This window comes from Battus philenor, unplaced genomic scaffold (genome assembly GCF_028537555.1).
Source record: "Battus philenor isolate CCGP_79_NKW_IND1 unplaced genomic scaffold, ilBatPhil1.0.hap1 SCAF_12, whole genome shotgun sequence".
NCBI lineage: Eukaryota > Metazoa > Arthropoda > Insecta > Lepidoptera > Papilionidae > Battus > Battus philenor.
This window is the reverse complement of record NW_027181674.1, coordinates 3,203,137-3,230,198: the sequence shown is the minus strand read 5'-3', so window position 1 is coordinate 3,230,198 and position 27,062 is coordinate 3,203,137. Positions and strand designations below refer to the sequence as shown.

At 33.5% G+C, this 27,062-nt stretch overlaps 1 protein-coding gene across 1 annotated transcript in view; it reads left to right on the top strand.

Moving 5' to 3' along the window:
- LOC137932634 (CUGBP Elav-like family member 1) overlaps positions 1-27,062 on the top strand; it is a 218,395-nt gene that overhangs the window by 179,488 nt on the left and 11,845 nt on the right. The window contains exon 6 of the mRNA XM_068776253.1: positions 23,677-23,855. Within this exon, the coding sequence (XP_068632354.1) occupies positions 23,677-23,855 (179 nt within the window). The remainder of the gene's footprint in view (positions 1-23,676; positions 23,856-27,062) is intronic.

The window sequence follows — 27,062 nt, the reverse complement described above, 5'->3', positions numbered from 1 at the left end:
TGACCCTCTAACTATCCCTAACGAATAAGTTTAATGTTGTTAGATGTGAACTGTCCAGAAATAAGTTTCAAATTTTATGAAGCTTAGTAAAGGGAGTATATTAAACTTCGTCTTTATTTCTAATACTAATCGTACGCATGATGCTATTTTTTTAATAATACTTAAGCAAATTGTCAAAAATTTTATAAATATATGTTATATATTATATAATTATACAAATATGTATTATATAAATTAATGTAATAGTAGTATCAGTTATCAACACATAACGTTGAATACTGAACTTTATAATGTAACTAGAACATTTGTTTCTTCCATCCGGCTCATACGTATTGTATTCTATCAACAAAGGTATTCCATTGACTTTACGATTCCGTCTTGTTGACGTTTGCCCATTCCTTCAAATATTATCTGTGCAAGCAATGTTACTACTATATAATAACTTTCACTGTTTCAAATTATTATCTGTACAATTCTATTATAACATTTTTAATTTAATTACGGAAATGATGGATCGCTATTTTAGTGTATGGTTTCTATAATAAGATAATTTTTGAGTGTTACGTGGTGTCTTTGTATATATGTGTAGGTTCATTGTTGATTCGTCATTATGAATGTATTCTTGATTCAGCCAAGCCTTTTTTATGATTACCTACGTCAAACGATAACGCGATGCTTTCGACTACTGACGCCATCTATTGACGCCGTCCGAAGTTAGTTCTCCGATCTGAGTAATGTTTATGTTGTTAAATAAATAGATGCAGTTCAAGAACTATCGCTAATAATGTTTTATATAGTTTTTCTATAGGACTTGAGGTTTTGTATTGGAAACCACGGATCGGCTAGCGCAATGTGGAAGCCGCTGATTACAGTCCGCTTAGCTACTAAATTAGCTTATACAGCCTAACTTACCCCTAGACACTCTGTCCCTGTACCTCTGGTTAGGAGAGTCATTCTTTAAGCGTTTAGTATTCCTAATCGATAGTGCTACAGAGGTATGCTATGATAGCTTTTGTCGTTGTCTCAAAAGAATGTTTATATTTGTTCAGTTAGCTGAGTTAGTTCGAGAGGCACAGGGAGCAAGTTGTTCGATAGACTATTTGAAGACGTAGATGGTAATTGCTATTAACATTTTTTACGATTCCAAAATTAAGGTTCCCACAATTGGGATTGATATTAGAAGAGTCTTATTATTTTATTACTTATCTTTTCTTATTACTTATACGACATCTGTTGTCGATGACAAATATATACTTAGTTTACGAACATGTATAAAAAATAAAAAATTTCATCAATTGAAATGCTACCGTTATACTTGATTCGTATTTACAATCCAGGGTGTACACATTAAATACACAATCGGATCCAATAATATAAAAAAAAAAGAAACGGAAACATCGATGAAACCTCGAATCTACACCAGCGCTTTGCTCGACAAAAAAAAATTGATATTTAATCTGCGCTTTCTCCCATTTAATACACATTTAATAAAAAAAATCGGTTTTACATCTCGCGCAGATTAAAAATCTGATTCATATTGCGTAAAATAATATTAATATTTCCTATTTCTTGTAGGTTTTTTTATCATAGCAATTTTCGGTGAGAAATTTTTGCAAGATCCAATTTATTATCTGTACTCAATTGTAACTGATATACAGGATGATTTTCTACCGAAGTAAAAAAACTTTTAAGTGGTGATTGTATAGCATAGCATAGATCAATTGCCGTCAATTAATATATGGTACACCCTATCCAAATGATTACAGATATAATAAATAACATAATGAAAATATAGTAAGAAAAAGTGTTTTCAAAATTACGACCATTAAATATTTAAATTAATAACTATTTACTGTCTATCACTGCAGTTTTTTTACTGCCAGAAGTATAAAAGTTTTTGCACAGAAATGAGCTGTACTTTTATCCCTTTAAAGCTTTTACACCTATATACAATCATTCCGTATAGATTCTTTTTCGTTTATTTTAAACACAATTTAAGGATTTATTTAATATAATGAAACAATCCTAGGAATTGATAATAATATTGTTTTTAACGTGATTGCGTTTTTGATTGGTTTGGCAACACTATTTTGCTAACGAACGCGCATATGGTCTTCGATTCCGCAGAAAATGTTTATGCTTGGAGTGGTTTATGGTCTTTGACCGGTGTGTGCATACAAACCGGTCAAAGATATACACATATATATACTTATACATAGATCTAACTTACGTTGGTTCGGAGACGGCTCTAGGTCGCCCAGAGAGCAATGTAGAGCGCTATGTTCGGAGTTTCGCTGCGAGATCGAATCAAAAATAAGGAGATCCGCAAGAGAACCAAAGACACGAAGTTAGCTCAAAGAATTGCTCTAAATTGTCAGTCGGCGGGGCGCATCTCTCGTGCAGCCGACGCCTGTTGGGGCTGAAAGGTTCTCGAGTCGCGACCACCACGGCATGGTGAGGTCTCCCACTAGTTGGACCAACGACATAGATAAAGACGCGGGAAGTTGCTGAATGCGAGACGCCCCAGAACGGTCGTAGTGACGATATTTGGGGGGGGGAGGGGGCTAAAGCTTGCAGTGTACGTCTATAAATAAAATATATTATAATTATTATTAATCATTGTTGAAATATTACTCTGAAAGATTTATTTCGATATAACAAAGTACTCTGTCATAAATGTATAAACACAATCAGGGCTAAAGGTGTAATATTTGAATGAGGCGTCAGTAAAATAAACGAAATGTTAATCCATAAAATGTATGCAATCCGTTTTAAAATGTCCACTTTAAATGTTTCGATTAAATGGCAACTATTTTTTACATGGCAACATTCTGTAAGCGGCTATCATGTTTATACTTTCAAAATACATACCATAGACAAATTCGGTGGTTTTTTTATGTTTAAGTGGATTTGGATTACGTACCTTTAGGTCCGTTATTATTAAGTTGTATGGGTTAAAACCTTTTTCCGATTTACTTGTGAAAGGGATAGCGTTAAGAATATCCAATTATCGGAAGTGTTACTGGGTGAAAATATTATTAAAGTAAGAAAAACAAAAAGAAAAATAAGGATTAAAAGATCTGTGCAGTAGTAATCTATGTATCTAAGACAAGTAGCGATGTACATAAGGTTAATACTAAAAATACATTCAAATTGTTATGCCTTTTTCTAGGCTCGATAAAATTAATAATTCAACTATCTACTCTATTGTTATATCCCTGTAAGTATACATTAATAATTTAAAAAAGTTTGGCAAACAAAAACTATTAAAAATGTTATATAGCAATGCACAGAAATTTTTCAATGATCATACAGCATAGGAACGAAGTTCATCTTCTTTGTAGCTGATAGGCATAGGTCTCTTCCGTAGGTGACCGGTCTAGCGCTTTTCAGCGACTTTCAACGACCTGAACTTTGTCATATCTATTTGACTGCTATTACTATTTTATTAATGATATCACTGTCGTTTCAAATGACGCCTACCGCTACAAATGGAGCTCCCCTATAAATTTCTAATAGGACCGGCTAAAAGCGATTTGTGTTCAGTGTCTTTAACAAGATCTATCCACCTTGTTATTCTCTTTAAGTAAGTTATATATAGTTATCATATTCTAAATCATATCGTATAATGTACACGTCTACTATATACTGCTCGTCCTTCTTTAATTTCCACGGTTCTTCATCTTTCACTTTTCAGCTGACAAGCATAGCTCTACCCCGATCTTGCGCTGCCCGCATCCTCTTACTTCACGCGACCTTAATTAACTATATCGTCGGTCGACCTAGTAGAAAATCAACTCACGTCCATAGGCCCATAGTTGCCACTCGGGTACCTTTCTGCCACAACGATGGTTGACATCAAAATCACCTCGAGGACATAATACACTTATAATAATATAAATATTATTATCATGTTTTTATTTATAATTTTACGAGTACAATAAATATAATTAAATAAATTAAAAATAAATAATCAGAGAGGCCTGGAATCCTTAATAACACCCATTAAGGCGTTACAATTTGGTGGCGAATATAGTCTAAAACTGGATATTTCTCGCAAAGGAAAGTTAAATTTAAGGTATAATAGTAATTATTATCATTATGCGGCTTGCAAGCTATTTACGTAGAAGGTACATAGTGGAAAGTAATACATTTTTTTATTAAATTCAAATGAAATTAACTTGATTTTGGATTGAAAGATGCCACTGTGAATGAACACGACTTGATTCTAGTTTTTATCAAGTAAGTTTAAGATAAGAGGTCTGCTGTCATCGACCTCTTAACGTAAAAACTTGATCACTGTAATTGATCATTAAAAATATATTACAGTTGAATGGAGTTTGAATTAAAATACCTTAAGTTTTCAACACTCGTATTAATTAAAAGTCCTTTAATTCAGTTTTATTACGATGAAGTTGGAACCTAACTAGCAATTTGAATTTTGCTTATGGTTACACTTGCCACATTTGCACTTATTTTGTGGCTTCAATTTACTCGCAACACGTTCCAAATTGAGACTAAATTAGCATCTTTACTATTCCCTAGGCGCTTCGAGCTCGGGTTCTCAGGGTTGTCAACACACTGCTGCCAATTATTTTACTATCATTAATATCAATTTATCTACTCCTTTCACAACTCGTGTAATGGTGGATTGAATGCCTTATATATCTCTTTATATTTAATGGAATCAGGCGTTACCTTGCGGAAGTCCATCCCAAGTAAGAAAAGGACAAATATTTAGCCACTTCCGCTCATGCAGTGGTAGTTGTGCAACAAAGAAGTTCTTCAGGAGTTATGTTACACTGATTAGTGCCAAACACAGAGTGCCAATCTGTGCCAATCGGTGTAACATTTATCGGCGGGCTGGCGGGCGGTGCACTTTGTTGCACGACTAACACTGCATGTGCGGAAGTGGCTAAATATTGGTCCATTTCTTACTTATATATCTCTACCAGTCAACCTAAAGTGGTGTAATTCAAGGCATAGGTATCTATGGAGACATACCATAATCGACATGTCGGGCAAGCCGGTTGATCACAGAGTGGTATCATGATAAACAAAGGACACTGCTGATCATCCTCTGGAAGTTTATTTGCAAGCAGAAGCAATTCTAATATAATTAATGTATAAGATGTGAATAAACTAAGATGGTATCGCGGGAATCGGGAATGGTCTACCACTGCCTAGACAGGTGGGTAAATGTTGTAAAAAACCTACGATACGGAAACGTGGTCTACACTTTTGGCATGATCGAATTCGCAATGAGGAGATCCGTAGACGAATGAAAGTAACCCAAATAGTTCAGCGAATTAAAGTTGAACTGGTAGTAAGGGTTTCGAGATTCTGGAGTGAAGACCACAGACCGGCAAACACATCATGGAAAGTCCGTCCACAAGGTAGACTGATGATCTTAGTTAGAGTCGTCAGAAAACGAAGGTTCATGTCCAGCTGTGGACATCCTACTGCTGAAGTAATAATAATAATAATAACAATGAACAAAGATTTAAATAACAGAATTATATATGGTACACAACATAGCTATATATTTTTTTATTTATACTTGCGTTCTTATGTTTATGTTCTTTGATTATTATTCAATGTAGTTGTATTTTCACCTAAAATAATAAATAAATAAACGATAAATCAATTATAAATTGATATTCCGTTTAATTTTTTGAATGGAAATTTTTTACGTCAACTCTTGTAATGGCGGTCGCCGTCTCGGTCGGAGTGAGTTTAAGAGGAAGGTTTTTATTTTATTGCTCGACTGCCAACCCTGGACTAGACGGATAACAATGTTTAAAGCTAACGGCACCGTGTAGCGTAATGAAGACATTGGAGCGCTGCGACCGGGCAGCTTACGACGGTCGCGTATGACGCTCATCGGCCTTTTATGAGCTCTAATGTTCGCTTTACTGTCGAAGAATGTTCTGGAATGTTAAGAGGTTCGATGCAGGAGTATTTGTGGGAAATGTTCTTCTCGCTTTTTACCGGCGACTAAACTATTTTTTTATATAGATTTTATTCTTGAATGAAATGCCAGTGGATCCTCTACAAAATAAAAAAATATACCAATAGCAAACTACTATGAACAAAATTCGGCGTTGTGTTTGTAACATCCGGAAAGTATCAAAATACAAGATATCTTTTTACAAAATAATCAATTGTCAGCCAATAGACGCCTACTGGCAAGCATAGACGACGTACTCAAAGATCGTCACAGGAACCGTTCTCGCGCTGCCAGCATTCAGCGCCTTCCTATGACGTAACTATTTCGACGATCCAATAAGAAGTAAAATATCAATTCGGCCTTGTGTCTCTCAGCGAAATGTCCGATTATAGTCAAAATATAGATAGACCTCACTAGATCAATTTCTCTAATCCATTTTTGAATATGAGCACACCAATTTCGAATGCGCTTATAAAGATTAGTAAAAGTAATAAATAAAGAGCGAAAAATTTGTCAAATGAAAGAGGCCATTATTAGAATAAATAAAAATTGACATTTAGATTAGTGTTGCTCCAGAGACTCGATATCGATACAATAAAACTTATATATAAATAAGGATTTATGTATTTTATAATATATTGAAAGTTTTATGTGTTTATTGTGAATTTAATATTTTTTTTAAATCGAATTCGACTGAAATACTAAGCTAATTTTCCCAAAGATATTTAAATGCTGTAATATTAAAAGTCCAAGTACACATTTATGGAATAACCGATTTTAGTAAATCAGTAACACTAGCAACTTTGGGCTCATTTGCACCATAAACTAAAAAGTTTGAAATTTAAAATGCGAATTAATTTCAAATTAAAGCTTACATAACGTTATAACGAAATCGCTTATTAATTTATTTTTGCCTCATTTATATTTGATCTAATATTTTGTGTTACAATCTACAAAATAATACGGTGAACATACGTGTTTTGAACGTGATTATTTTTCGGTGAAAAGTATATATTTTTTCGTTCTCATAATCGTGATGTCAGCCGATTCGCGACCTTGACTATACCGTCGATCCACCTGTTGGGGGGCCAACCTTCGCCTCGTCTACCGACTCGTAGCACCACCCGAGAACCTTTTGACCCCAACGGCCAAAGGTTTCACGAGCTATGTGCCCCGACCACTACTTCAGACAAGCAATACTTCAAACTACGTGTGTGAAGCTTCGAGCAATAGCCCTCCTCATTGCTCTCTGAGTGACTTTGTAACTTCTCACAAGTCCCATTATAAATGACTAAGTCTAATCCATAAGTTATTTTCGGCAACATTCTTTTAAATATAAAATGGGAACGAGATCAATTTCAATTATACGCAGCCCAGAGTCGGTGCAAAGATCGCGTGGCCGTCTCCCCTCAGCGGTTGTTCTTTCATTCAAATTTATTCAATTTTACGAAGTGAGGCAAGTGGAAATGAAACTCGAGGTACACTTCCTACTGTATTAGCATTCGTTCTCGTCCCGTCATTGTCATAGTTGATGGCGCAGATCTTATTGAATATCCTACAGATCGCTTTCAAAATAGTGTTGTACACGAATCCCGGTGTCGATATTCACCCACAAGGTGGACAAACAAACTTGGTATTTCGAATGCAGGCCACTTCCAGTCTTATTCGGAATGTACGTGGGGGAGGCATTGATTTCATTAAACCAAATGTTAATTTTAGGTTTTGTCATATGGTAATTTTATATCTGTTTTAAATTTTTCCTTCGGTTTTATTAAATTATGTTAGTAAAAAAAATACCACCAAAAGTTATTTATAACAGCAGCGTTCAATATGTACGTTACGAATTAAAATATTTTTTATCTGTCACACTAAGATACGATTATCGATAATTAATGACAGTCGTGTCACATCACTAGCCAGCGTCGAAAATGAAAACGCGCTGTCTGCACTCACGGCTGAACACCGACCGGGCGATGAACAAAAATAATTTCCGTTCGAAAACTTGGCGCGGAAAAAATATTTCCAATTTAAATTTCCATTACGTCTATTGCAGTATATTTTCGTTGGGCTGCTCCCAACGCGATAAACATCTCGGTATCGTGTATAACAATAAATATGTTAGCTCTTTGTCCCGTTTGTACTGTTCTTTGCTCTTTCCAAATAATTATATGTCATAGCCTCCCCATCGCTTTACTAGGTGAACAGGAGAAGTAGTTGGTTGTTATACCAATTTGTCCAGAACCGCGAGTATATGTAAAACTTGAAGCATGAAACATTATTTCTTTGTAAAATTTTGTTACGTTATAACTTTGTTCCGGAAAAATATATTTGGTCTGTTAGCCCAAAAGTACGAATGCGAGTATTTCAAATTTAGAATTCTATTTTTAAGAGATAGTAGCCCTTTATTTCCTAATTATTTAATTTTTTATACAAAACGAGGCTAATGATTCCTGCAGCCTAAAGATTACTTGAGCTATATATGTATGTATATATAGGATATTCCTTAAATGAAGCCATTATTGCGTGATAAAGCAAACCCTAAAAGTTTATTAAAATTTTAAACTTGTGTATATCACCACGTAGTTTGAGAAGTAAGAAAGGAGGTTGAGGTTGCATTCACAACAGTAAGTATAAAATTAAAACATTTTTTGTGAGTTGTTAAAATTTTAAAAATATGTTTTTCTCGAAATACGTATGTTAGTGAAATATTTAAAATAATTTTTAACTATGAAATCTATAAAAAATATCCACCGACCAAAACTGAATGATGTACAATTAGAAATTTGCATAGGCTACGTACATTTCTCATTACAATCTTCAAGTAAAATGTTTTTTTTTTTCAAATTTCAATATGAAATCTATTCTTTTCATTGAAATAAATATATATTTTATTCCACTTTTATGATGAAAATTGGATTAAAAAAATTATTTTTTTTTTATTCCAATATTCATAATAAATTTTAATAAAGTTTTGTGAATAATTAATAAGCGTTTTTGTGCGGCCCGTAAAAATAATAAAAATTTAATTTGGTCCGTTGATTAAAAAGGTTGCTCAGCCCTGATATGACGTAATTCAAAGTGATCACTTTATGTAGGGTGATTGGTTATAAGTGTAAAATCTTTAAAAGTGTGAATGTATAGTTCATTTGCCTTCAATTAATGTATGGGACACTCTATTCTATATATAGTAGAGAAAAGTCATTTTTAAAATTGGTATCGCTGCATATTAAAACCAATAAATTTTTATTTTCTAGCCCTCTCTAGCCTTCTCATTGACAAGTTATATATAAGCTATCCCATTCAAATAAAAAAATAAATTAATATACTTGAAACTGATATGTATATTATAGGATGATGGTAAATAAATGTCAATGCTTAAAACTTTTTGTTGACAAATGAGTTATACGTTTACCCCTTTGAAGATTTTACACCCATATCCAGTCATCCTGTATAAAAATAATTAGTAATAATAGTTCCCGTTAATAAAATGTGTTTGAACGTCTGTATGCACCTTTAATTAAAATGATGTACATCACGCCAATAACCGTTCCCTGCGAAGCCCTCACCGGCCGTCGCATGAAAACTGTACGATATGAAAGTCATGAAATAAATATAAACGCGCACCAACCGTTCATTATTACCGGAACGTAATACCTGTACTGATGCGATTTTTGGTAGGTGCAAAAATTAAATCATTGCATGGATATGTATATAGATTTCAACAAATTGTATGTTCATTATTAACTAAGAAAAGGACCAATATTTAGCCACTCCCGTTTAACACCATGTGTGTTTGGCACTAATCGGTGTAACATAATTCCTGAAGATGCCCCGTGGAGGGGTGAATCACGTGTTGGGTGATTTAGCGGTGGCAGTTGTGTGATTCGCATTGTTTGCCTCATACGCATTTATCAGCGGGTTGGCGGGCGGTGCACTTTGTTGCACGACTACTACTGCACGTGCGGAAGTGGCTAAATATTGGTCCTTTTCTTACTTAGGATGGACTTCCGCAAGGTAACGCCTTGATTTCATTAAATATTCATTTTTAACGTTTTCAAGCTTCACAAAATTAATTGCAGAGGTTGGCTTTACTTAACCGTCTAGGTTTGTTACAGTCCTGTCCTCTAGGACTTCACTGAGACTCGACTGAGACATAACCCAACGTTTTCATTGGAATTTACAACTTGACTGTGATTAAGCCTGGGTCTATTTACTACATGCTCGCACAGACTTATTAAGACTAGGGACCACTCGGGCAAATCATGAACTGATGGCGTGAGTGTTATTTTTGCTGTCGGCGGGCCGCGGTCTGTGCATCCATGATTTACAGTGGCTAACTTCGAGAACTTTCCCGAGGGCCTCGACTTAGAACTGATACGTTAGTTATTCAATCGGATTGGCAAGGTGTAGTTCCAGAACTCCCACATGATTCTCGACTACAACTTTTACTTTTTAATCGTATTGAGTGACATGTCCATATTGACATAAACATTCGAAATTATTTCGCGTCAAACGTTTTGCCTATTCCGATCACTGATTACTACATTCCTAAATGCGTGCGCTCTTTTTGATCGTATCCGATGCATGCAATGATTAAAATCAGAACTAGTGCTGTATCATTTATTGTAAATGAAAATAAAAGGTCTCCCTAATTTTTTTTGCAATTTAATAAAAAGCATCCATGTTACCGCGTTATTTATGGCCGCTGTAGCTTTAGGTTCTGGATACCAAAGACCAAAGACCACGGAATGGAGTCGGGCAGACAGTTTGCCGTCAGAAGATCGCTCGAAGAAGCTGGATATAAACCATCGGACCTTCTGGATAGATCAGTATTCCGAACCTATGGTTGCTCACTCACGGACCATCCTGATCTTTTTATTGCGTTAAAAATAATTGACGATTCGTAAATAGGTGTAAATGCAATTGAATACAGATATTTTGAATTTTAATTTAACCGTAAGACAGAAAGTCGGGACTGGAAATTACGAAGTGAAAAGCTAAATGAATTATTTCGATTTCACTAAAATTTTAGTGAGTTTCTGAAAGAGACGACGACGACTTCCACGTTCTCTGCGACCGCTAAGCACGAAAAACCTGACATATAAAGGAGAAGGAATAATGGACATATGCGAACACCGCTTCAAGCACTCCTTTTAACTATATAATGAAGAGAATTCGCACGCTCGTACTATGAATTTCCAAAGCGACATTGCGCACTTCATCTCAACATATTTAACACATTGGGGTTTTTCTACAGTGTATTCATTTTCGAATTCCATTGCGTTAATTGTGACTGCGTGGACGTTTGAATACGATCATCGAAACGCAATGTATTACGTATCGTTCCAAAAAAACAAGCCAATAATTATTTTTCTCTCTCACAGTTCTGTAAGAACCATATAACAGATCACAAAAACGGACAAAATTATTTAGAATAAAAAATAAAGGATCTTGTTTGTTTACATTTTTATATCATCTAATTATAATAATAATATTTAAAATTAAGTTTCTTAAAAAATTTAAATTTCTTAAAAATAAGTAATTGGTAAAAAACTGAATGTGTTCAATCTAAATAATTTGGTTCAGAATAAAGCTTTAAAATTTTTTTATACACATACGTGAATTTTGATCTATGTTCAAATTATGTTATTTAAATAATGATAGTTCATTTGCGTAATAATTAAAACACCAAAAACTTATTTATCAGACCAAAATGACTTAAATGTAACTTTACTGCCTTCCTTCATCGCAAAGGATTTAAGTTCATTCAGACTCCCTCTATCAGAATAAAATGACAACTTATTAAAGATAAACATTCAACTCGTCTAATTTGATTAGAACGAAGAAAACATACAACACCGGATAAAAGACCAAAATATATGAAAGCAAAGTTTTTGGTCAGAATTTAAATTACAAAATTGTTAATAAATACAAATTAATATTATAGTCAAGTACACTACAAGTCATAGGCCTTCCCCCAAACATCGCTATGACTGGGTTTAAGAATTCCCAACGACTCTGAGGTCGCGTATTAACATAAAAGTCGTAGTTCAAAACGACAGTCGTCTCTTTATTTACTATTATGAGACGAGATTAAGACTGCTCTTTCTAAAACTTTAAAACTTCGCCACAAAATCGGAACCCGCCTAGCAAACGCCGCAATCTTAGAGTACGAATGTCGACTTTACCCAACTCCTTATGTTCATTCCCCGCTAAACTTCTTGTTATAAAAGCGAGCGAGTAATACGCGCCAACTTCTTTGACGTTATTCGCCGCCGTTACTTTCCATAAAGTATATTCGAGTCTTTGTTAGCGGCACGTTGACTTAATTGACAGTAAATTAAAAAGTAAACCATCCAGCCAGTACTTTTGTAACAGTTGGCGAGTAACAAAGCTAAAACATATTAAACAGAAAAACATTAAGCACATTTTTAATTTAGAAAGAGGTGTACAGATTAAAATACAACATTGTAGCAAAAGTGCAAAGACTACGAATAAATTTATTATAAAAAAAACATTAATTTTACATTTTCTTTTTAATATACAAGATGATCGATAAGAGGTGTAAAAGATTTAAATGGGTGAATGTATAGCTCAGTTGTCAGCAAAAGGTTTTTAAGTTTGTATACCCATTACTATTTACCGGTATAAAGTACTCTGAAACATGTTACTTATTTTTTATCGGAATGCCACGGGCAAATAATGGACAGAAAATAATGATAATTAATTTTAATTTGTTATAAGAATATTGAAAAGGCTTTTTACACTTTACGTTATTTATTATTTACGTTGCGTTGCGCCTACGTTGCGTTTACCAACACGTAGTCGCCACTCTAGAAGCTTTCGGCATCAATGGAGATCGTTTCATAGTATATAATAAATTTTAAAAATAAATGGTTTTATTCTTAGAACAGATTGAACAAACGTTTGAAAAACACGCAGTTATGATGTAATACTAACATGCCAAACTAACAAAATTTTTTGCCAAATAGTAATAGACACGGGACATTTTAGAACATAAAAGGCGAAAAGTTTCTATAACACATTGTAACAATACTTCTACGAAATAAATCCGTGTGCGAATAAAAAAATAATTTCATATTTAAATTTTAAACTTGGAACGCTAGAAATAAGTTTATCGATAAACGAACGCATTGCTCAACCCTCAGAGCATATTCAGATTGTCAAAAGCCAATAGTAACCCACATCAATAGGTTTTAAAATGAAAATGGCTCTGCGAACTTAACTTTTGATATAAATTCCCCGAAAAGGTCGTGTTACGGTGAAATGCCTACTTGCTTTTGGACTGGCAAAAGCTTGAGGTCCTTCTCTACTACAGTTTGAGGATCGTTGTCCTTTTCAAAGACAAAGTGACTTTCGAAGTAATACAGAGTTGTTTGTCGAAACACTTAAAAGGGTATTAAGTTGCTTTTATCCCTTTTTCGAGACGCCATAATTGATTGTAATTGCCACTTTCGTTTTATCTATATTATTTTATTTGTAATTAAATTTGCGTCTAGTAAGGTCAAACTTCATTTGGAGAAATTGCAACCTTCGCACAATCTTACGTTTGATGAATATACATCATATGTTGTCAGAAAAGGTAGGAAATGAAAGACAATTTTCATATGACATTAGATATTAATTGAATGATCTATTAATGTATTATATTATTCGCGATATCGCAATAAATTACATTCGAGTCGTAAAATTATTTCAATTTTCCCATGTCAAAAACATATTATCTATGATTGAAGTTCATACCGTTAATTTTTTTTTATATGAATAACGTACTTTGTTAAAAACATGTACTATATAAATTAAGAAGTATAATAAGACTTTATAAAATTAATAATTCTTTTGTAGCTATGTAAACTCTTGTAATAAATTCCCTTGTGATACTTCAGAATTATTTTACGATAATTTAAAAAAAAATATCAAATAAAAACTAGTAAATTAATTCTTTATTTGGTGTATAAGATTGGGTTTAAGTGATAATAAAGCAAAGTAATGAATCACTTTAGCCACTAAAGTCTTTGGAACTCTCATTGGCATATATTTTGAGTTGTAAAATGTCATTATACGGGAGCTTTAAATTTTTTTAACTTGCCAGTCGCCCATTGTTTTCATGACGAACATCATCCAAATGATCGCTATAAATAATCCAAAGTGAATTAAAAATTCAAAATATCTTGAATTTGACACGCAGTTATTTCATTCCAAAATTAACACGAGAAATATTTTGTCTTATACTTTTTTTAAGCATAGTTTTTCTCTTAAAAACATTAAAAATTCGATAATGCACTAACAATCTATGTAGTTGTAAAATCACAAGAGCATAGTAAATTCAGTAGCTAAGGCAAAAGTGATGTTATAAAAAAAAAACATGGGCCACAGATAACTGAACGCCAGCCCTACTCGCTCCACAGATTATACTACAACACGCGTACGTCACATAACTCCGTTCTAACGACGTGTCGTCTCTTAGGAACAAGAAAACGCACTTTATATAGGTGGATGATAACTTCGCGTGTATATATTGGCACGTTCAATAATGCTCTCATTTTCTCAACGCTGAAAGCTATAGAGACACTCAAAGAAAGTTCTGGAAGTTTCATTTTTTTTTTTTTTTTATTTATATAGTACAAAAGTATTATAATCGAACACAAATTACATTTAAATTAAGAATGCATCCACTAATATGGATACCATTTTAATATTATAAGTAAATACAGTTACGTTTTTAACATATCGTAAATCCGATTATGGAATTGAAAATTGTGAAGCAAATTAAGAATTTAAATCATAGGCAATACACAATAATATCTGAAACTATAAATCAAAGATACATAAATAAAAAAATATTTAAAGTTATATACTGATTATTTGAATATAAATAAAAAAGAAAACGTTGCGGTTATAGTACCAATAACCATTATAATAGTATTACGTACCATAATAATAGAATTAAAATGAACCCTAAGCTCATTATATAAAAATGTTTTAATACAATTCAGATATTAATTTTTCGTATAAGGAAACCGTTATGATGCTAATTATTTTAAAGTTAACTGTAATGAATGAAAAATATAAATTTAATATATTTATATAGCTCGTTATTACTTATTACGATGAAGGAAATGTGAAAAAAAAATTGTTCATCGTCCCTCATTTAGATGAATATGATAGGATAGGAAATGTGAATGGATAAGCATGAACTATTGCCTTAAAATTAGGATGACAGTAATGACAGATGACAGATGCGAGAAGACGACGATAACATACTATACCTGCTTGTTACAGACTTTGAATAATAAATTATAACGACAATCAGTTTAAACGGCGTTGCGATGTCCATACCCCATATACATTTATTATAATACCCACATACAGTATTATATACACAAAACATGGACATGTGAAAGACATAAACATTGTGAATCATATCTATAACTGCTCCTTATTTATACACAAAGGTTACATGCAATTTAAAATTTTAAAAGAAAATCAGGGGTTAAAATTAACTTTGTGTTCACTTCCGTTCAATGGAAGTGATATACGTAACTTAAAAACATAAAATCTAACACTGATAATTACGACAATCCCTCGTAAACTTGATAAGAACTTAAATGAATATACATAAATATATAGATAGATATAACTTGTTCACAATCTTCGTATCGCAAGTCCCCGACAGCAATTAGTTCGTTTAATTGTCCAAACGTCCTCAGTTTTAAGTGACGCAATAACTCACCTGTATTACGGCCTTTGGAGACCAGACAATGGTCTTTAGTTAACTGAACAAGTGAGTCGTTTAGTTGAGTTAACTTGAGATAGAAGCATTAGTGTGTATACATAATGTATATGGATACATATCTTTACATATACATTACTTATATATATTTCGTAATCTTAGCACTTACAATTATATGTTATTATATGTAGTTAAAATCGAAGTATATAAATATTTACGTTTATATTTTTCTTGTAGTCCGTTTTCGAATTTGATTCATTAATCATTAAAATTTCACACAATAAGCGATATTAAAATCTATTGTGAATATACAGAAAAAAGAATTTTTTATAATTGTTAGGCGGGGTAAATTTCTTTACACAAATAGTTTGTTTTACAAACATTTGTAATAAAATCTCTTTAGCTATACTATTTGTATTTGGCTGGTTTTTATAACGTTGAAGAGGTTTTATTAAAAATAACGAATTAGTTTAATTAAATTCTGTTTCTAGACCATGCTTCTACAGATTTTATTATGTATGTTTAGTAATAATATGTTTAGTAATAATAACAATGATCTAGAAATCTATGGAATTCTTTGTTCACCAATGGGCGTCCTATAGCTTACCTTGCTCATTATGTCGCCCCGTAGTGGCAATAAAATTTATATTTCATAATGTGAATTTATATTTATTATTAATTATGGATAGGATTATGGAGTGTGTACGTGTATAACACGACTTCAATTTACACTCGTATTTAGTTGACACTTCATCCAGTCGACACGGCGAAATGTCATCCATCATCTGTCAACGATCCCGCGTTGAAGAGAGAAAGCGGCCTTTCGCCAGCGTGACGGGAGATAATTATAAAGTAAATTGTTGCTTCTTATATCTCGTCGCATCTCACCCCTATCCGCTCTCGGATCGGGGGATTCCCCCGCCTCTCCTCAGTCAGGAGGTTATGTAAATTGTTTAACGAAGGATACCCTCACCGGTCCGATGGCGCACTTAAGGCATTAACATTTTAAAGCGCCGTTTGTGCTAAGTACACAATTACTTCTGCATTTAAACTGATTACACTCCGTGTTTAAGTGAGGATACACTTTAAATATTCTAATTAGTAGTTGCCGTGGTCTTTATTGCATGAGCGGGCCGCCTGAATGGAGGCGTTTTCATTCGCTTCATTCCTTAACTTTGTATTTACTTTCACTCTTTACGTTTATCTATCTGTTCACTCTTTTAACACATTGTTCAATGAACTTAATGCCTTATAGGCATTCTGTTTAAGAAATAGACAGATTTGTAAGTGTTATAGAAAACATTCATTTACATGCTACATATCAACATGTCGGTCGATAGAGGCTTCCCCAAAAATTGCAACGATGACTGGCTTTTTGCCACCCCCATCCAGCGACTTCTCACAACCGTAACTATATCGTTGGTCCAACTTGTGGAAGGCCTACCTATGCTGCGTCTGAAGGCTCGATACCACTTTAATAATACATCCCATTTCTAGAACTTTGCTTATGAATAGATTATTTCGAAGGAATGTTTATTTCTAAACAAAACGCATAGGACGCGTGAAGAATAATGATTTTAGATGTAATTTAGATTTTTTTAGATAACACAAACATTAACTTTGTATGTGCGGAAGTGGCTAAATATTGGTCCTTTTCTTACTTAGGATGGACTTCCGCAAGGTAACGCCTGATTCCATTAAATATTAACTTTGTATTTCTTAACAATCCTTGAAAAAAAAATATTCTAGTTTTAATAAAGAATAAAATTTACAGAGGTTAGCTCGTTCCGACGATGCTCTCAAAGGCATATAACAAGAGGACAAAGGGAATAGATAAACGAGAGATATACTCTGAGCCACGTCGTTGTGCTGTAAATCTTATATCGCCGCCGACACATGTGGGAAACTTGAAAATTACCGGCAACCGTTATTTGTCACACGTTGATTGTATTTACATTGATATTATAAAATTAAAAAAAAGAATTTTCGTTTCATTTACGTAAACGACCAATTATATTTTTAAACTTAAAAATTCGAAGAACATAATTTAACTAGTGTGCTGATCTATATAGCCACATTTTCGGAAGATTGAAACATATTCTCGTCCTATTGGACGAGAAGTGTTTCCCTCAGTGTTTTAACACGCCACTAAAACGTCGTCTTATTACCAGCATCACAGTTTCTCAACGAACGATAGAGATGACTATATTATTTTTCTACGAGATCGAAGTGTCTATAAGAAAATCCGAAAGAGAGTGAAAGTTACCGAAATAACTTAGCGGATTAGTAAGTTGAACAACACCTTTTTTTGAGGGGGGGGCGCTCCCTAGGCGCGAACAGTGTGGGCGAACCGAGTCTGGATCCGTATCCATCCTTGGCTCGCCTTTGGTCCACGCTGCCGTCCAAAGCCGCATATACACAACATCAACACTACACAGCTCTACTCGAGTAGAGCGGTTTACTACGTGTGAACGACGTCGTATAACTGGAATGCGTCTGTTCAGCTTCTGTTTTATTTTTAAGTTCACGGTCCCTTTCGCTACGTGAACTCAGTTCCGATGTACCTGTAAAAGTCCCCGTGCTACCAGCATCAACTTCAATCGAAACCAAGCAAGCAGCAGACCGAGCGCAGAACTAATGTCCGTTACGTTCTTAAAGTTCAGAGAAGACCACGGACCTGCAATCGCAGATTAGGTCGTTCACGTATAGACAGACGACCTAGTTAAGATAAGACGCCGTATACAAGCCGCTTTCATTTGATCTTACTGTGAATAAGTATAAAAAGTTTACCTTATATTTAACATATCAATATAGTTAGACAATATTTAATTTCATTTGTACACTTCACTTGTACACATACTTGGAGATATAAAAATTAAAATGATTTCTAACATGAGTTGTGATGTGACTAAGTCGAGAATATAATAAACTATGTTAATGTATTAAATTGACGTAGCTCGAAGTAGAATCGTCTGAAGTGGCAGTTGGGGCTGAAAGATTTTCTGGTGACCACCACGAGACGGTAGACACGGCGTGGGTGGATAGAGTGGGTGGATATAGTAAATTTATATTAAAGTCAAATAGGTATAAATTTATTTCAACAAAAAAAATGAATAAAAGCTTGAAATTAAACACGTCACGTAAAACAAAAAAAAATTAAATAGAAAACTATTAAGAAAAGATACACTGAATTTATAAAGTCAATAATTATTAGTTCGTTCTAAATATCAACAAATAATTATATCTGAACTGAATAAAAATAAGATAACATGAAAGTTATTTTAAAATAAAAGATGATACTAAATTTTTAAGATAACAATTATTTATTCAATTAACAAATAATTTTATGTCTACTGATCAGAAATAAAATAACAAATGTTACAGTACTTAAATGTATGAGGCTATTAGTTTCAGTATTGTCTAAATATAGGCCATGTGCTCCCAAATATTTAAAAAAAAGTGTTACCACTGTGTGATTTTAATTCAATAGAAATTTATTTGAAAGTTTTTTTCAAGTATATGCAATATATTTTAGTGAACTACTACTACATTTTATGACAGATTTTAGAGAAACTCAAAGGATTCCATTTATATAATTTTTGTTTATGATGTTGCAGTAGATACCTTTATTTATTAATATTAAATTGAAAATATTTAAGATATAGAAATATGTGATATAGTTACTACCTTAAGTAAGGAATCGCTGGATGCAGACAGCTCAAGACCAATGATCGGGGCGATCTCAGGGGATAGCATATGCCTTGTAGTGGGCGTATGTCTTATGTATGATAATGATTTATTTGTATTGACTTATGCCTTTATATTTTGTAATTTGTAAGCATCCACCTCGTAAATCGTCTTCAGATTTTTCATTACGCACACAGCGTGTCATTCTAATGCTAATATACGCGCGCTTGTTGATTTTTCTCCCTTTTCAATATTTGTAACAGACGAAAATCAAATACGTTTTGCTCGCGTTACGTCTTCCGCGGGGATTTAAACCGAGCCAGGTAATATTGCGAATAATAATCTGCCGTGTACTAATATGAAAAAAGCTGCAATTTATATTTTGTTTACTTAAATACGAGGATATGGTTATGATGTATTCTAGGCCGGACTTAGACCTATTTTTCAAGAACTTTTAAACGTGTAGTATTTATGGAATGAATATTCTCTGAGAAATAAATATACTTAATGCCCACACTACTATTGCGAACAATTACTACAACCCATTCAACGAAATAAGTAGGAATTAATTCGTAAGTAGTGGGGAAGGTGTGAGATGTATATATGTATGTATGTGCGCAGTAATTCCCTGTATGACCCGCTAAAAGATTTAAACCAGCTAGGAGTTAACATCATCAAGAACAGATCATTGCTGGAACGAGATTCTGAATAATATTAGTCGGATCATTGAAAATTTAGTAAAATCAGACTAGGAGACTGAACAATAAAGGCAAACGTCAATGCCTTTGCATTGCGAAGAAACCCTGTCACCTTAAACTTGCCGCGCGGGTCGTCAGCTCTGAGTACCGTACCCGGCGCTGCTTCCTACAACGCGATGGATCTAACACCCACACGTTGTTAATCCACTAAATGAGAAGTTACGTCTCTCACAACGCAAATTTCAATTTTAGAACGAATTTTTAACGAGTTTCGAAGGAGATATTGATAGGACAATTTAAAATCTTATTACTAGGGATAGGAGTCTGGTTGGAGAGGGTGAACGCCATACTTTGCAAATATATATTTTTTAACGTACTACTTAGGTCGACAGCCTCGAGCATCATATTCGGTTCCACCTCCTACAACGCGAAAGACCCGGCACCCGCAAGGTCAATCCATGGAATGCCGAGAACTTACATCTTGTGACAACTGTCAAAATCAATCATTTTGGCCAATGAGGAATCAGCTAATATGTATGTGTATAATTTATGTATACGTTATAACATATTTAATATGTATTTATTAGTAATTAGACAATAACTATAGTATTTATCATGTATAAAGCATATCGTATTACGTAATTAGATCATTTTTATAACATTTATACACCTGTCTATATGTTACCTCTGCACCAATATGAGTTGAGTGGTCGAGAATGCCTGTAAGACATTAAGACCGGCATTACACGATTTGTAAAATGAGTGAATAAATATTTTTTATCTGTGTCCACGATATAGATTAAAAAGGCGAGATTTAAACAAGGCGTGCATATACAGATTAAAACAAATCGTCGATATTTCAAAGTACGTTCGTTCTTCACTGTAGGAGGTCGTAAATTCACACTTAGCGCGTCTGATCCCCGGCTCGAGGTCTCCATTTCTCAGGATCACGTACAAAGGCGCATTAAGTACAATGAACGCGTCTCCTATACTCGTCGTACGTCTGCGATTTGTACGCTGTTTACGTATAAGAAATATCGCCGGCGGCAATAAATATTTTATAGATTCAAAAACGATTCCATCTATTTTTTTTCTCGTAAGGCTAAGGAATTTCATAGATCGATTGAATATAAAATAATATCTATTGCCATTTATAATCTTTGACATCTTACGTCAATTTGACGTTTCATGAAAAAATATTTTCTCTCGACAATTAACCCCTAAAATAGTAAATACATATCATCATCCAATGATTACACGTAATAAAACCGTAATTAGAATCTATATAACGCGAGGGACTGTGACAATTTCCGAATAAAATTACTAAAATTTCTAATCAATGCAAAAGACGACCAAGAAGGGGCTTTAATGACATATAGCCCTGTACATACAAGAGTTGAAACAAAAAACCAAAGTGAAGACCTTTTATTTGTTTTTACTTTCTTTAACTGTGACACGGTTATGAACTATAGCGTGGATGGGCTCCCACTAGATGTATAGACGACATAGTTAATATCACGAGATGTTGCAGTATGCAGACAGCGCTAGATCGGTCATTGTGACGATATTCGGAGAAGGCCTATACCTTACAGCTGACATTAATGAATGAATGAAATCAAACATTATCATAATCCTTATCTTATGCGAATGCTTCATATAAAATTATTAATTTCATATATTTGATATAACGTAGGTATCGTACGTTTATTCATATAAAAGACGTTAAGGAATCTTAAATGAAACCGCGTACCGCGAAGACAAAGCCTCGCGCATGAATACATACATTATTTCATTTATTCCATAAAGTGCCTATCACGCCACGCTGCCGTCGTGACGTCACAGCGACTGATAACGTGTGTTGCCATATATTGTAAAATACAAGAATAAAATAAAGAAATTATTAGTACATATGATGAAATTCTTAAATGTTCACGATGTTTTGTAACTGATAGGCGTAGATAAACCCTTAGAGTTAGCTTATTTTCTATGGCAATGGCTTTCGATTTTATTTACGTGTGGAGTCTCGCTGAAAAAAAGAAAAATGTCGGAATTCTTACAAATTAAATAAGGACGGATTAATTACGTGTATTTTGAACATTTTTTTACCATTTCCTGATTTTTTCAACTTGCTGCAATGTCCGTGACATTTTACTTCATTTAATATTATTTGTCTTCATAAATAAAAAAAAATACCAATAATAATATTATACCTTATTAGTTAACAAAATAATTAGTCAAATTAACTATGCCTCTTTCAATCGCCATCTACGATAGGAAGTCTTAGCTCTGTTCTCGAAAACTACCCCACAACATAAACCTACTTCTCTATTTATTTCGGTGGGACCATTCTTCTTACACGAATGCCCTCGGAAGAAAGTATAAGGTGATTCGGAATTCTTATCGTCTTTATAGAATTAGTAGCTCTTTTGTGTGCAACTGTGTATTTCTTTTTGGACAAAATAAAGCTGCTGCCCATATGGCATTTGTGGATTCCGCGGGGTTTAAATAGGCAGAGCGCAGAGGGTGTCTAGCTTAAGATCTCTTTTAAAGTAGCGAAGGTCTAGGGGTCCCGGAGCAGCCTCGATTCGTGCCTAGGCTTAAAAGCCCCAACGAGAGGACCTCGGCTTGGAATGTTCATGGTTTTAAATACAATAAACTTCTGAGTTATGTCTTTCAATTATCATGTAATAAATTTAATAAGTTTATTAAACTATAACTTAATCTTAATAAAGTTTGGGAATTATTTTCTCGATCGTGTAAAACAAAAAAAAACTTACAGAGTTTTTTGAGTACCCCTAAAAAGAATGCTATTATAGATCTCGATTTTATTTTTAGATCTATCGAATTGGGCTCTTTTCGCATTCTTTCAATTACATATGCAAGTTATCACTACCGTCGTTAATGATGACAATTACAGCCATAACACGCCATCAGCTGGATATTGACCTCCGCAGGAGATATCTGATACCGGTTGGAAGCCAGCCTCTGGCGTCTTCTGACGGACTTAACTATGTGGTCTGTCCACCTTGTTATGCGCTATACCTGCCGATACGCGGTGTCAACTCCAGAACATTACAGTGATCACTCTAAATCAGGGCTTCTTAAACTATGGGTCGCGACCCTAAATGAGGTCGCGTAGCAAAATTCTGGGGTCAAGAGATTTTAATGTTAAATATTTATATATACCATTTTATAACATCTAGAGTTGGCGGAATACTGTGGACTTGCAGCCTCTAGACACGCGCATTTGTTGAAGGTGTTAAACTAAAATAAATACAATTTTATAAGTTTTAGTGCATATTTTAATTTTAGATTTTTGTATGTTTCAAAACGAATTTTTAAACTATATATTTTCATATGCATATGTTTATTGTTACCTAATAAATAAATCATCAAAAGATATTAATTTATATTTCTTTTATATTTGTATGGGGTCGTCAAGAAACTCGCAACCATGAATGGGGTCGTGAATGACAAAAGTTTAAGAAGCCCTGCTCAAAATGATGCTATGAATTATAACATGTATAAAATGCCATTTGTATCACCGGCTTGAATTTTACTAACAAATATATATATATTGTCCACAGAACGCAAACTATTCGTTGGTATGCTGAACAAGAAGTTATCGGAGAATGACGTTCGATCGCTGTTCGCCGGTCACGGAGCCATCGAGGAGTGCACTGTGCTCCGCGACGCTCAGGGACAGAGCAAGGGATGCGCATTTGTTACCTTCGTCTCCAAACAGGCTGCCATCGCTGCTATTAAGGTCAGAGTTCATCTTCATATCATCATCATCATAATTTCATTCACAGAACCTCCACCACCTGACATGGGACTCCCCCATGGATTTTCAATACGTTGTTTTATTTATTTTTTTATGGCCCTCGTTATTGGAGGCCTCTCGTACCCCTAATTAGTTGGGATCAGGATCTTTGTTTACAAATAAGTTTTTCAGATTTTTCATCTTTATTCTTCACTCACTGTCATACTTCTCAATTTCTTTTATTCTTATTTCCATCACAATCAATACGTTGTTAGGGGATTATAGTTGAGCACAATTTTTTCTAGTTTTGCAATTGTTTCTCTATATTCTATTGTGCTCCTATGGGATTCTTTACTCGACGATGACGATCCAAGATGGAAAAATAACGTAAATTGATAATGATGCTATTTACATAGCAAATATTGTAGATTTAATAAATGATTGTAAATAAATATGACAGTTAATATTATTTAATGGAATCAGGCGTTATTTTGCAAAAGTCCATCCTAAGTATGAAAAGGACCAATATTTAGCCACTTCCGCACATGCACCACAGAATGAGAGTGTCACTCTGTGTTTGGCACTAATCGGTGTAACATAACTCCTGAATATGCCTCGTGGGGGAAGTGAAACACGTGTTGAGTGATTTAACGCTGGCAGTTGTGTAATTCGCATTGTTTGCCGCATGCGCATTTATCAGCGAGCTGGCGAGCGGTACACTTTGTTGCACGACTACCACTGCATGTGCGGAAGTGGCTAAATATTGGTCCTTTTCTTAGTTAATATTATAATAACAACGTACATACAGGATGGTTGGTTATACGTGTAAAGACTCCTAGGGGTATGTATAGGTTATTCGCTGTTGTCAATTGATATAAATTACGTAATGATATAGTAAGAAATATTGTTTACTATGTTATTTTATTTTATATTGTGTCCATGCGGAATGTACTGTCAGAAGTTATTGGCTTGTCTTATTGCAATTGAAAAACTTATTTAAATAAACATATTTTACAAAGAATACTATATATGCGGGTCATTAATAATATGTGTAAAAGCTTTAAAGATTTTTTGCTGACAAATGAGATAATAATTCACCCCTTAACTAATAATCCTATACGTAGATATATTACGATAAAAGAAAACGCAATGGTGTTGTTTTTAATTATCTTAGAACTCGCATAAACTTTATTCGCTTATTGATGCATTAAATCAAAATTTTGAATAATCGCGTTTGTTCAGAGTTTGTCCTTGGTAACGTTATATTCTGAATGCCGACCTGTCTACTTCTAATTGCTCCTCGGAAAGACGTTAAAATATCTGACGTGAAGATTAAAAGTTGCAATTTAAACTTGTCCGTATTAATTTACGCTGAAACAAGCCGACCGCCCACCATTTTACTAATTTAAATTTTATAACATTTCAAACGTTTGAAACGCACATTTGAAACGTTGGATTTCTTTGATTAATTATAAAACCGTTAATAATTTGTAAAACACATTTAAATTTTTAGACATTAGTGAGAATTTATTTTTGACTTTAGTAAAACAAACCATTATCACGCACAAATATATTACGGTAAGTAAATAATGCTTATTAAAAATGACTGCCCCAATACACATTCTAGCAACAGTCATTGGCATTTCGCATACCTACAGAAAAACTAATAAATTAAACGTATTTCAAAATGATCTCTTTATATATATGTATATTTGGGAGACCGGAAATTTATGTCGTTTCCTTTGACATATTTTACAGAAAAACCGATTGATTTTTACCGCTCTGTCATTGAAAATTTGTATACTAGATGAACTAAAGGTTGTTGATAACGCAGGTGAACATATTGTAGATTAGAAATAAAAATTTGTTAAAAAATGTAGTCGAGTGAATTTAACTTAAGAAAGCGACATTACTTTCCGGTTCCCCTAATATATGAAAACGTTTATGTGCTAAGGGTTACTTCACTGGAAATGATTTCCTAAAAGGTATCACATCTTGGGAATGATGCGTTTGCCTAAAGCTGTAATGTAATTTTATATTCACTTAAAAATATATACGTCGCTAAGCTTCTGTCGGTTTCTATCGTCTGAAATAGGGAGTCCTAGTATCTCTAGTCTAGCGTGGCCAATTTGATCTCAATTGGCCTTATATATTCAAAAGAAACAAGACAAAATAAAACAAAATTTAAACCAAAAAAACAAGATTGTGATTTTTTATCCAAACAGGTGGTAGACACATCTTTACGTCGCAGAAGATGTAATGTATCCTATATTGAATATTTTTTTAAATGTATTAATAAACGATATGTTTCCTCATTAATGTTTTATGGTATATGTTATTTTTTGTTTTAGATTGACATCGAATATGTTTTAATTAAATGTATGTTTGGTATGGGAAAATAAGTGTTGCTTACACTTATACAATCTTCGTGTCTTAACGAAAATATTTAAAAAAAATTCTAGTCGGTCGAGCCGTTCGCACAGTTGACAACGATTTAAATCAAAGTGTTATGTAGTGATTACTCTATAAATATGTTACATTAATTTATTTATTTTTATTGGAATGCGACAAGCAAATAACTTTGTGTAGTATAAAGTTGGTAAGGATAGATAGAAAACAATTAATTTGATTACTTACTAAGTCGAATATTGTAAAGTTTTTGTTGTTTTATTATCATTGCGTTATTTATTATTGCTAAAACTATTATTATAAGGGTGTATCATACAATAATTGGCAATATTTGAGCTATACATTCACGGCTTTAAAAGCTTTTAAAATCAAATCCATCGTCCTGTATATAAAAATATAAGAAAAATCAATGTCATTATTTGTAAAATTGATATAATTTCTAACGATTGCTACTATTTCGCTTAAAGTATATATAAATGAAATCTTATAAATAATATAATTCTTCATTATTATTAAATACTTCAATTCATTCCTCTCCATGTGTCACGAAAGTTCGGGACGAGTCAGGTGTATCAGAATACTTCATTTATAAATTGCGTTCATTAATTAAATCTGTAAAGGGTAAACAGTTCGTCGTACTAATTAATGAAATCATAAAATTACGTTCGATAATTAATTTGCTCGCACGTGGTAAATACCAATTAAGATTTATTAAATTCCACGATTTAATTAATTGCGAAGAATTTTTCAACTGCTTTCGTATTTTTCAACGCAACCCGATTAGTAAACAGAATGTACTGT